General features: G+C 37.8%; 1 protein-coding gene across 1 annotated transcript in view; it reads right to left on the bottom strand.

The window, feature by feature from the left end:
- Positions 1-3,961: 3,961 nt before the first annotated feature.
- LOC124616577 (insulin-like peptide receptor) overlaps positions 3,962-13,170 on the bottom strand; it is a 418,803-nt gene continuing 409,594 nt past the window's right edge. Inside the window, exons 22-23 of the mRNA XM_047144897.1 lie at positions 12,448-12,584; positions 3,962-10,297 (exon numbers count right to left, since the gene is read on the bottom strand). Of these exons, the coding sequence (XP_047000853.1) occupies positions 9,932-10,297; positions 12,448-12,584 (503 nt within the window). The 3' untranslated portion in view covers positions 3,962-9,931. The remainder of the gene's footprint in view (positions 10,298-12,447; positions 12,585-13,170) is intronic.

Raw genomic sequence — 13,170 nt, 5'->3', positions numbered from 1 at the left:
TGTAGTAAGTTGGTTTGTTGCTGCAACTGCTGTTGGAAAGGTTGTTGCAGTTGCTGTTCCACAGGTTGCACGAGTTTCACATCCATAATACACTGCTACCTTTCCCCTCATCGCCAATTTTAGTAACTGAAATCAGATACAACCACAAGACACTGGCCGACCAGCTGAGGGCATTGACGGTGAATCACTAAAAAACCATAGGAAGACAACAACAGTGATGGATGAACAATGAAGACAAAACGGCAGAATGACAGGTCTGGAGATTGAACCAAATAAAGAGTCTAGACATAGCAATATCATGAACCAAGCAACACAGAGTACAATGAATAGTATGTAATTGCAGTTGGAACATAACTGAGGTCCGTGCCCCTGCACTGATAGCTTTATAATGCAGTCACTGATACCGATAGTATGGCGTGTGGGATGTGGCCCACACATAGTGCTGAGGCAGTGAAAGCAGCATTCACAAACATTATGAGTGGCACCTAGCACCTGTCATCTAAGTCCATGCATTCTGGTGGGCTTTCAAACTCATCATGCTGGGATACCAGAGTATCATGATGAAACTAATTGTCGATAAATTATGATTTTTAATCACCTCAAGACAATTTACTTCCAAAAAGGGAAAGAAAAGTATTCCAATTGCCATAATATTGTCAGATACACCGAAAAAAATATTGAATTTAAAAAAAACCAGGACCAAGAATTGAACGCAGACCAGCAGACTGGTAGACTAATGTCTTAACTGCTCAACTGTTGACCTCACTCTGCTAGATTCATAGTACGACGTGCTCAAGCTACAGCATGAAAGCACAAAAAAATTAATAACTAAAACATTATTAACTTTTGACGCTGTATTATATTAATAAAAATATTTTATTTTTAGATCATATCTCAGTGAATAAAATACTGAAAATACGACTTCCTGTCATCAATTTTGACCTTGATTTTTTTCAAAAACTAGGGAGTGTCTAGCCGAAATAGGTGTCTCTTCATTTTCAATGTAGGACTTTGCTGCAAAACTAGATCAAAATCAGTGATCCACATGTCAGACCTTCCCATTGTTAGAAGAGACATGAAATGGAATAATCACATAATGCAAGTAGCATAGTTTGGTTTATTGGTGGGACACTAGGGAAATACAATCAGAGATTGCTTACAAATCACAGAGATTGCTTACAAATCACTCGTGTGACCCATCCTAGAATACTGTTCAGGTGTTTGGAACCTTTACCAAACAGGACTAGCATGGGATATTGAATACACATAGAGAAGGGCAGCATGATTGGTCACAGCTCTACAACTAAGTTCCAAGAACTGGCTTTAAATGATGACTCTATGAATATACTGCAACCCACTATATATTGCTCCCATAAAGTTCATGAGGACAAGATTAGATTAATTACAGCACGCACAGAGGCGTTTAAACAATCTTTTTCCCACGGTTCATAAGTGAACAGAATGGGGAAAAAGCCCTAATAAAGTTGGGATGTACCCTCAGCCATGTACTTCACATTAGTTTGTGGAGTATAGCTGTAAATGCAAATGTAGATGTAGAGTCCAAAAGTACAGGATGTACATAAATTCGGGGAACACTTTCAATAATTTATTGCACAAGAACCAAGTATTGCACAGATATCATACACGTCATTTTGAAGAGAAACCATGAAAGTCTTTTTTTCATGTACTGCCACAGCATAATTTGGTAATTTGCTGATAGTCAGCGCTACTCGAAACATGGCGAGTTCAGGTGCGGAGTGAGCTTTCTGTGTGTTGCAGTTCGACAAAAACAAGTGCGCTTCATCTGTTCGACAGATGTTTAGAACCAAATACGGTAAGGAGTGACCAACAAGGAAGGCCATTTACCACTGGCACAACAAATTTGTTACAAAGGGTTGCTTGTGCCCGGCAAAGAGAAGCAGACATCCCAGTGTGAGTGAAGTGAATGTGTAGCACGTATGGAGACATTCATAAGGCGTCCAAAGAAATCGGTGCGTCATGCATCCCGTGAACTCGAAATGGCTTCAATGACAGTGTGGAAAGTCGTGCGACAGCTGTCTATGAAACCATTCAAATTGGAGCTAGTGGAGAAGCTCAATGACGACGACAAAGACAAGCATTTTGAGTTTTGTTCACAGTTGCAACAATTGAATGAGGATGGGGATGGCATTATTAATCACTTAATTTTTAGCGACGAAGCCACTTTTCACACTAATGGGAAAGTGAACAGGCATAATTGTCAAATCTGGGGTACAAACCATCCACACGAATGCACTGAATTTGAACGTGATTCCCAAAAGGTAAATGTTTTTTGTGCCTTGTCACGTCGAAAACTGTACAGGCCATTCTTCCTCGCCGAGAGCACTGCCACTGGATATTCCTACTTGGACATATTGCAGCAATGGCTGATGTCTCAAATGCAATCAGATTCTCCGTTCATCTTTCAGCAGGATGGGGCTCCACCCTATTTTCATTGTGAAGTTTGTGAGTACCTGAACATGGAGCTGCAGCATCGATGGATCAGCCGTGCTACAGATTGGGACAGGTGATTATGAAATGGCCTCCCCAATCACCAGGTCTCACTCCGTCTGACTATTTCTGTGGGGACACATTGAAGATCTGGTGTATATACCACCTCTACCACGTGATGTAGGAGAACTCTGGGAGAGAATATGGGAAGCAACTGCCACAGCCGACGATGCCATGCTGGGACAGGTATGGCAAGAATTCGATCACCATATTGACATCTGCCGGGTCACTCATGGTTCGCATATCGAATGTTTGTAAAAAAAAAACTTTCAGAGTTTCTCTTCAAAATGCAATATGCATGACATCTGTACAATGTTTAGTTCTTGTGCAATAAATAATTGAAAGTGTTCCCGGACATTATGTACACCCTATATTTACATTCTACAAGAACTTCCTTACAACAGAAATAAATGTTTCCTTGATAAAACACATGGAAAAAATACTTTCTACATCCAGCACAGTAAAAATTATCCTACACCCAAGAGGAACAGTACATTGTGGTAAAAAGATATTGTAACAGGTTGCTCTTAGAAATTAAATTCTGATTTCCTTTAACAATTTGAAAAGTGGCACAGACATTGCTGCTCATATAGTACTAATAAATTCACTGAGGTATAACATTTACGAATTAATATTAAAAGGTTTAAGAAAATTCAGGGAATCTCTTGTACAGGCATTCTAGTAATATACGGAGAATATCCACTACCTGAATTTCAGGACAAAACTGAGTAAATGTTTTGCTAAGGTAAAGAAAATAATAACTTTTGCTGGTGTTTGTCATATAATAATTTACTCCAGTATTTATCTGGCTGACATTATGTACTTTTAAAATAATGTAAAACTATTTCATGTTACTTTATTGTAAAGTATATACCCATAATATTATATGAAAATATGCACTGATCATGACATTTTTCTACATACAAACTGACATGCCCTATATACACTACTGTACCTGTGCATAAAAATTAATAAAAGGAAACCAGCAAAGTACATACCTACATAAATAAAGGTTTGAGAACAGACCACCTGCAATATGAAATGGTTAAAAAGACACATTAAACGCTTTTTTTGTATCAAGCTCTCACTCCTCTTTTGTGGAACATGATGTGTAAATGAGTGACTCCCCCCGACCTCTTTGTATGACTGTTACTCATAACTATACTGTAGTATCAGTTACCGATGATTACATAGTTCTATTTGTTTTGTCTTCTCTCTTATCATTTGAAAACTCTCTTATAGTGTAAAAGGTTGATTCAGTCTTGCAATGAAAGAAAAGTTTTATATCAGTTCTAAAATTCAGGGAAAAATAAAGTCAACATCACTGTCACTGTACCAAGGCTTTTTTTTCCTTATAAATATTTGTACATCATGTGAGTACAAAAGTAAAAAAGAAAAAGAAAAGGAAAAAGAAACAGGAATAAAAGTCTCATTATTAAGTACACACATACATTTTTAATCAAATGCAATTTGCATCAAACATTGAAACACTTTTTAATGTGGCAGTTTATCTGACAGGCTTAACTGACAGAGAAATCAGTTCTGTACCAGATCTGGGAGATTAATGGAGCATTCAAAGATAATTTTCTTAAAATTATTTTATTACAACACCTACACATGGAACTTCTGAGTCTTTTTCAATACTGATACACTAAAAATATCTTAAGTGTCAAGCCTTCTGGAAAAACAAGATGATTACTTCCATTGCAGATTACATAAAAATACAGCACAACAAATTTCAAACAAAGTGAAATTTTGGTTATAAATGCAAAATAACTGGCACATTCTTATCACTATAATGAAATACAATTTCTGTCATGTGATACAGTTCTCATAATTACTGTTTCTGCTGCCAGTTTTATTGATATAATATTTGGCATACATTGAGGGATAAAATTAATTGTTACTAGCGAAATCAGAAGTTCATGAATTGCGTTTTCTCAATTATTAACTCCTGTCCTTTTCACCATATGATTAAGTTGAACAACAGCACTGTCAGCCAATGTGTGGCATATTATTGTGCTGTACCCAGCAAGCTGTAATACTGAGGTATGACGGATGGTTAAAAGTCTCTAACCTTTTACCATAATGTTTTTGTAACAAATTCTGTAGGCATATAGAAAATTAAGTAGAAATGAAGTCTGTCCCTGTACTGACAGAAAGGCAAGATCATGGCCTATGAGGAAAACTAAAAAGAGGCTGGAATACAATGGCATGGTACACCTCTTTGAATCCAAGTCTGCAAATTCTAAGCAGTCATTCAGATCAATTTAGTACAGTGATTTAAAGACATTACTTTAAATGAACCTCTTCACTATTGTAAGATATTGTCATGAACACCATTCAACACAGTCATATTTCATCTCCTAGATTCCACTTTTGGTGAAGTGTAATAAAAATAATAATGGCAATATAAATTGTCACATATTTCATTAGCATCCAAAATTAACAAAATTGAGTATATATTCTATGCAAAGCTGTTGAGGCCATAAAGAGAAGTAGCAAAGAAACCAGCATAATACATTATAGCATATCAACACATACAATCAAACACTCCAGTGAGCTAAGTAATTCGTTTCCCAGACCTCAAAGAGACCTTCTAGTTTGCACTGATGTGTTCTGCAATAAAGAAGAGTGTATTATGTCTGGGAGTTTTAATAGAATGTGTGAAAATACCCGAGCATAAAACCAGCAAATTCTGGTTACAGTTGTCTGTAAAATGGAGAACTTAGAATTGTAGATGAAATCTGATTTAACAGATTGTAAAATGATTAATGGAATATTTATAACAAGTGTCACTCTAGGTTTGCCTTTTACTGTGCCTATGATCCTTTGAAATCATTTGGCCTAAATAACTTGCAACAGACTTCAAACAAGAATTGTGTAATTATCGTGCTTTTGCAGGTTTGATTTTGTCAACCAAAACAATGGTGTTTTTGTCTTCCTGTGGCTATTTTCAAAAATAGTATTTGATTAGGATGGTTTATAAGCTGCTTGGGGATTGGAACTCACTCCACCTTACGTGAGGGATCACAGCTTCTTCAATGGTGGTATCTCATTCAGTTTTTACTGTCACCTATGTCCTGGACTTAAGATGTGAATGGCAATATTTTGTAATAAGTCAACAAAGATGATAACTGTGTGAAAAAAAAAAATACATTCCTCTTCCACCTTAAGGGAAAACTGTTTTTCAGAATTCAGTCTGAATTAAAACTTTAAGATTACTACGATACATGAAGGTTGGCCGATACTTATCTTCAGGAAGTGAAACTCCAAATATTTTCGATAGAAACGAAACTAGAAAAGAACTACACCTAGCTTTAGGTACTTTTATAGTCTGGAAACAAGCATATTTTTCCTAAGTTGTTTCTGTTAGCAAGTACTTGAATTTTCAATTCATAAATGTAAGTATTGGCCAGACAATCTGTGTCACTGCCACTTTACAGTTTTCACATTTTAATTATCCTTTTGATACACTTTATGGAATTGTTTCGGTCACCCAAAATTGTTTTAAACACAATAACGATGTCAAACCTGTGTGCATAATTACTGCACACTTGGAAAAAGTTTTTTGCAGAAGTGTACTGTATAAAGCCTTTGTAGAGTCTACACATATTAGTCACACACATTAAAAAAACTGTTGTAAGACAATATGCTTCTCGAACAAGAAATAAAAGTTCAAATTTTGAAAGAAATAGCAGATGGAGTTAGTAAATGACACCGGTGTATTAAGCAGAAAGATTGTCCAAAATGTATTTTTAAGAAGAGATATAAAACTGATTTGCAGAAAAAACACAGGGTTGCACTAACAATAAGTACTGTAAAGATGAGGTGTACTTGATTTACATATGATGCAGCATTATTAGCTGTAGCTGAGATGATAATGAATAGGTTCCCAGAATGAGATTTTCACTCTGCAGCAGAATGTGCGCCGTTATGAAACTTCCTGGCAGATCAAAACTGTATGCCCAACTGAGTCTCGAACTCAGGACCTTTGCCTTTCGGGGGCAAGTGCTCAAGTTTCATGAATAGGTTGGTGAGAAAGTATGGTAAGCATCTAATCATAACAATGATAAGATCATAATGACAACCTTTAACAAGTTTTGACAGTGACAGAATATATATGGATTTAACAGTTTACTCTCGTGGCAAAGAAGCTGAAAAAAATTGATAAATAAATAGTCTCTTGGCAAAAATAAGGAATGACGGAAAACTCCAAGGATGTGATGACACATCTGGCTACTGGCTGGCTGGCAGTGCCCTCATTTGGAAATTTCCCAGAAACAGATATTACTGGCCCGGGGACAGATATTACTGATTGTGAGAGGGAAAAAGCTCGTAATTTCAAATACTATATTGGTTTGCTGCAAAGCCTGAACATCAATACTCTTAAAAAGTATTTCACTCCCCAGCAAGAATGTTCTTCAGTATGTCCCATTCTTTGTTCACAATCTTGCAAGCTATTTCACCAGGGATCTGCCAGATATCTTCCAGTCAGGCATCATCGAAGCCATGTACGAGATGTTAGTGACGTGGGTAGCTGATGTCAGTCTACAATGCTTCACCTGATGATGTCTGGCAGTTACTCAGATGAAATATCATATGTGATAGCAAATAATAACCGGCTGTAATCCCAGAGTATCAGCGAGTATTCAGTGCATCAGAAAAAAGTTCAAGATACATGAATGTTCCTCTCTGCAAGAACAATCACGCCCTACGTGAAGGAACTTAACAGCTGTTCTGCTAAAACTAATTTCCTACACAGCTCATTTCTGTCTGAGTTGTTCTCCAAAAGCAAACAGAAAAGTCACGTGAGTTTGTGTGTAGACAAATTTTCATTTTTTCTGAAGACTTGAGTAAGTGAACATATATATGAAAATTAATAATGCCACTGACTGTCAATTTCATTCTATCTACACAAAAAAAATCTGCCCTCCACCTGCCCATCGCCTTTCCCTGCTCCCACTTCAGTACTACACTTCTATGTTGTCAGTGCACCTACACAGTGTTTTCCTCTTCTCTACTTCTCTATTCTCCTCTCTGCCCTGCCTTTCCCTCTCCACAGCACGGCCTCATGATGTTGCACTCAGCAGCCAATCCTGTCCCCACAATCTCCCAACAAATTCTCACCCCTATCCTGTTATCTCTCCCTCTCCCAACCCCACATCTCTTCCTTACCCCCACTACCGACCCCAGTTAGATTTCTGCTCCCTTCAGGTGCAGTCGTAACCTGGCATTAACACTCAGAGGCAGTGGTAGTGTGTGAGTTGTTGTGTGAATGTGTGAGAGTTTTCTATTTCTGAAAAAGTACCTTGCACAGGAGCTGAAATATTTTTAGCATTGCTTTCATTCAGCACCTCCCCCATGTGGTGAAAAGCAAACTATTTTCCTCATATTACTGTTATCACATCCTGGACTTTCCGTTGTTTAAAACAAAATGAATAGGTTTCCACAAAGTCCTAGAGAAACATAATTCTTCAACTCTCACGTGAACAGCTTTGGAAGTAATGGACCATTTATCATACCGATACCTTTTAGTCATAATCTACACACTTCAGTTACCAGAAAAAACATCTCACGGGTATTGTAAGCTTTAGTTATCACCAAGAATCATTGTGCAGCTTCTTCTGATGGTATAGTTACGATTTTACATACATCCTGCAAGTTATTTTGCCTGTTTCTCTCAATGGAAACAGAAGTAAACAACTAAACTCGTTGTGCCAAATGAAATCTTTCCCATTGTCACAATATGCTCCACTAATACCATTAATGCAAGTAATCATCTTATTTGTCTTTTAGCATTCACACAGGTGTCCAACAGAACACAATGTGCTAACACTTAGTGATTAAGAATTAATCTACAGTTGTTTTCACTCAAGTGAAATTGAACAGAACTTAAAATTGCTGATATGCACTTTCATAATTTACATCACATGGAATGAAATCCTCCCCTCCTCTCTCTCTCTCTCTCTCTCTCTCTCTCTCTCACTCACTCACTCACTCACAGACACACACACATATAGATATGCACACTACTTCTCAACTTACTGAAACAAGTTTCTAGGCACTGAATGACCTTTTTCTAAAGGTACAACAACACCTGCAAAAAAGAGAATGTTCAATAACTTAACAGAGCTGAGATGTAGTGAGCTGTTTTATGCAGTACGTAACACATAATTCACTAGACATTGCCCAGAAGTTCTTTACGTATTTACATTACAATGGAATAACACCTGAATCAGTATACAACAACACGACCAGTGTTGAGCAGCCTATATTAAAATACACTACAAAGACACTGAAAAGATATCATGTTCTAGAGATAGGAACTGATCACTGGAAATGATAGAGCAATAAAAATTACAAAAAAATTTACATTAGTAATGTAGTTCCATATTAGGAATAAATACTATTAACAAACAAACTGAAAATTTTTATGAACTAACATAAATACTGACAGTAACACTGGCTAAAATCAGACCTGGGGGACACTGATATAGATCCACCAGACCAGCCTTTAATAACTCTTCACTCCTTTTCGGAAACACGTAATGTGTACACTACCATGGAGTTCACACATCCTATAACCATTATCACTTAATAGAATACGATAACTCACAAACACATAGGACTACACTTCTGCAGTGAAAAGGCCACCTCACTGGATCAAACAGGAATGAAGAGTGAATTTTATTATGTAAGACATCACCAATATCAGTGTATATGTCACTTCCATAACAGTCACTTATTTGTCAATTGCTTCTGGAAGCCACACACGGACTGACATCTTTGGTTCTAACTGCAAAAGATACCATGAAAAAAATCATGTCAGTCTGTCACAAGCTGAGCAAAGGTTTGTTTGTCATACGCACCACTTGCAATTCACTCATTACATTAACCTAAACCTATTCTTATTTTTACACTCAGTCCAGTGTGACAGCAGTCATATTTTTTACTAACATCTACTTATGTTAAAATGCTCACAGCCAGTTTAGAAGCACTGCCTTTGATGATGTGTCTAGAAATGGGCAGTTTTCCAGACTTTGTGCAGTACATAAAATACACTGGGAACAATTCTCCTATCAGTCTCTATTGCAGTAATTGGTTATAATCACAGATTAGATGCCATCCATGGGAACAGGTAATCACTCATCCAAGAGTCAAAACCTGCAGCTTCGTGTTAAATTCACAGTTCAAATTTCAATTCCCGTGCAACCAGGTCACACAAAGGCACAACCTATAATTTTATAATTCAATTTTTGTATCACCTGGCATAATTCACAATGTTTTTAGTATGTCTGTGTGGGAAACTACTTGTGGCAAAGTATGTACCTAAAATAGGCTTTCATCAAAGTTCAATTCCCAACAGACCACTAAGAGAAGCTACTACTGTCCTCCTCGGTCAACACTGCGTGGTGCGAGTCGTAGGAGATGATACGATCCAGCCGTTGACGCCGTTACCGCCATTTCCGTTGGCGTGGAAGTCTTCGCGTAGTGGGGTGGCCGGATCATCTTCAGCCTTCTCCACATCCATGCGGTGCTGTCTTAGTTCACAACCCTCAGGACTGTGGTAGAATGACACCTTTGCAAATGATTCTGAGACATCAGGGAGCAGCATGTATACGAGATCTACAAATGCAGGACGTTCATTTGGACTGTACTCCCAACACAGTCGCATAAGTTCATAAAGTTTGTCAGGGCAGTTTTCAGGGCGTTCCATCACCCCTCCGTCAATAACGTAACGTAAAACTTGATCATTTGAAAGTCCCTGGAAATGAGAAATACATTTTTAGAATATAACTCTTTAAAGTACACCTTAACTTAATTGAAATATTGGAGCTGTAGGACTAGAGAAAACTTGGTCATTCGAGATGAAGCATACATTGAGATTAGTGAAGGAAATTCCTTTAAAAATGGAATCATCCCAGCATTTCTCTTAAGTGATTTAGGGAAACTGAGGAAAACTAAAACCAGATGGCCAGATCAGGATGTCTTAACCACAGTAGTACCTCGCTCAGTTTTTGGAATTGACTAATATGAATCTCATAGTTTAAAACTCATCTGTCAATATTGAGAAGTCCAATACCATGAAAATACACAATAAAACTGAAAGGCATATCAAAGACTGGCATTTAAATCTTAATTGTCTACAAACAATGGATAACCTTGAAGCCAACATGAGTAAAGAAAAGGAAGAGACATGTATTTCACTCCACAGAGAGAATTAAGATATGTGCAAGTTATGATATTAGTTATAATTCAAAATGGAAGCCAGTAATTTGCAACCCATCTGCCTTTAACACACTTAAGAAGGAACAGACAGAAATATGATGTTCCTGTACACTTAATGTGGTTACAAAGAAAACTGAATGAAGAATCACAGAATATCTTGTTAGTGTTAAAAGGAAATCCTCTATGAACATCTAATACCAGTACAATAAAAGAATGGCTAACTAGAATGTTTATTTTCTGCCAAGAGGACACTCAGGGATTTTGATGTTGAGTTTCAGATTATTTCTCACAGTATGCTACCCAATACACAATGGTGACCCAAAACATGATGTTGAATTCCCACAACAAGACTCCTGGCATGTGCCTTGGTAAGACAACTATATAAACTGAAGAGAGACGAATGGTAGGCTGAAAATGCCTTTTCATTAATAAACGCCTACCTTGTAATCTGTAATTTGTGTGGCATTCCACCTTTCCTAGAACCGTACATTTCCTTCCTTTCAAATGAATAATAATATTTAGCAAAACTTCTCAGAATGATAAAAAAATATTAAAGCAGTACATGTGGCTAATGTAGTGGTCTTCAGTCCTGAGACTGGTTTGATACATGTGGCTAATACAACTTGTAAAACATGAAAAAAGAACTTTATTTGGGCCTCATGAATGGTTGCAATTAAGATAACATAAGGTCTGCTGTACAGAGAAAACACAATTACGAATTGTAGTATGAAATATATAGACAGCACAGAGGGGTGTACGGGACCCTTGCATGCAACCTATGGCAGCACAGTAAAGTCTGGAAAGCATAGAGCATCTGGGTTAAAGCACTGCAGACTCATGGCCAGTCTGAGTTGTGTTTATTCAGCTGGAGTGTGCAGGGAAGAAGTTGATTAAATGTCAAGTAGCTTTGTGGAAGTTGCTGAAGAAGAGCAATACTACGTCACCTAATGACTCAGCTGCCTGCTCAGCACAGCCATGTGGATTTCACTCCTTGTGCAACGGCCATGAACCTGCAGTGTGTGCAGGCTTTCTTTATTCCCCCTACGCCTCCCACTGCACTGTGGGGTAGCAAACTGGCACGTTTTCTTAGATGCACGGAAGGGCAACACAGCTGTGAGGTCACACGAGGTGAGCACTCACCCGCATGAAAGTGAGTGAGGGAACTGCCCACAGAGCGAGGTCAAATTTCCCAAAAGCACTCACTCAGCCTGTTCACACAGATGTACTGCTCTGGACTGGATGGTAGTTCAGAATTTAAAGTGAATAGAGAAGAAACTTGAACTAATGACAAAGAAATGCACCTTCAGATTTACAGCAACCATCACCTGAAGACTGAATATATCATATATTGTGTTATTCAATTTGGACTGCCATGATGAAATGAAAAATTTATGCGCAGTATACAATAAATGTGACATCCTTATTGATTAATAATTTCAAATGACAAGAAGGGGTTAATAGCAACAACAACAACAACAACAACAAAAGATAATATGAAGGAAATAATTGTAATAATAATGAAGGGGTAGATGATTCAATGGAATTTAAAAAACATAAGTAGATCTTGTGAAGCAGTATAAGTGTCCAGTTGTATGGAAGAGGTAACATACAGCCTACAAGTGAAAACATAATGGAGATACTTTGAAAATGAACAGTCAGATTGGTGAAACTGTTCAGCTTGCTTACCTGGTAGGGTTGGGAAGCAAGTGTGGCCATTTCCCACAGTACTACACCGTAGCTCCAGACATCAGAACTACTGGTAAAAACACCATCTTTCAAGCTTTCTGGTGCCATCCACCGTACTGGTAGAAGTCCTTTGGATCCTGTAATAGATACATGTTTCTTATTCTTTTCCTTTTCTTAACAAACAAAGTTCTAATCATGTAAGTACAGTTTCAAAAAAGGTACTTATTGCCCTTTTTTCTGTAACTACAGGCTGTAGTGTTCAATGATGACTTCCTTAGTGATATATGGTTTCTAGTAATTACATAGAATTCAGTACTATTATAAATGATTAGAAAAAATAGATTGGAAAAAATGGTCTCGATTACAAAAATCAGATGCCATTTCTAACCTCTAATCCCTGCTTAAAGCCTGAGGCCCTTCCCAGAACCTCTCCCCTGAATCCATTTCCCTCCCCACTCCTATGACACGCTGCCCACCCACCTTTGTGGATTTTCACAAATCTAACAATCCTGGACATCCCAGTGAGACTGGTTATTGTGCCCCCACTGAAGGAATGTCAGCCCTCATTGACCAACACCTCCAACCAATTGCCTGTAATCTAGCCTCCCACATCAAAGATACCAGCCACTTCCTTCACCAATTCCCCATCAACTCCACCCCTTCACTTCCTGGATCCCTACTCATCACTGTGGATGTCACCTTCCTATTCAGCAACATCCCCCA

Source organism: Schistocerca americana, chromosome 5 (assembly GCF_021461395.2).
Source record: "Schistocerca americana isolate TAMUIC-IGC-003095 chromosome 5, iqSchAmer2.1, whole genome shotgun sequence".
Classification (NCBI taxonomy): Eukaryota; Metazoa; Arthropoda; class Insecta; order Orthoptera; family Acrididae; genus Schistocerca; species Schistocerca americana.
This window is presented reverse-complemented; position numbering and strand designations above follow the sequence as displayed.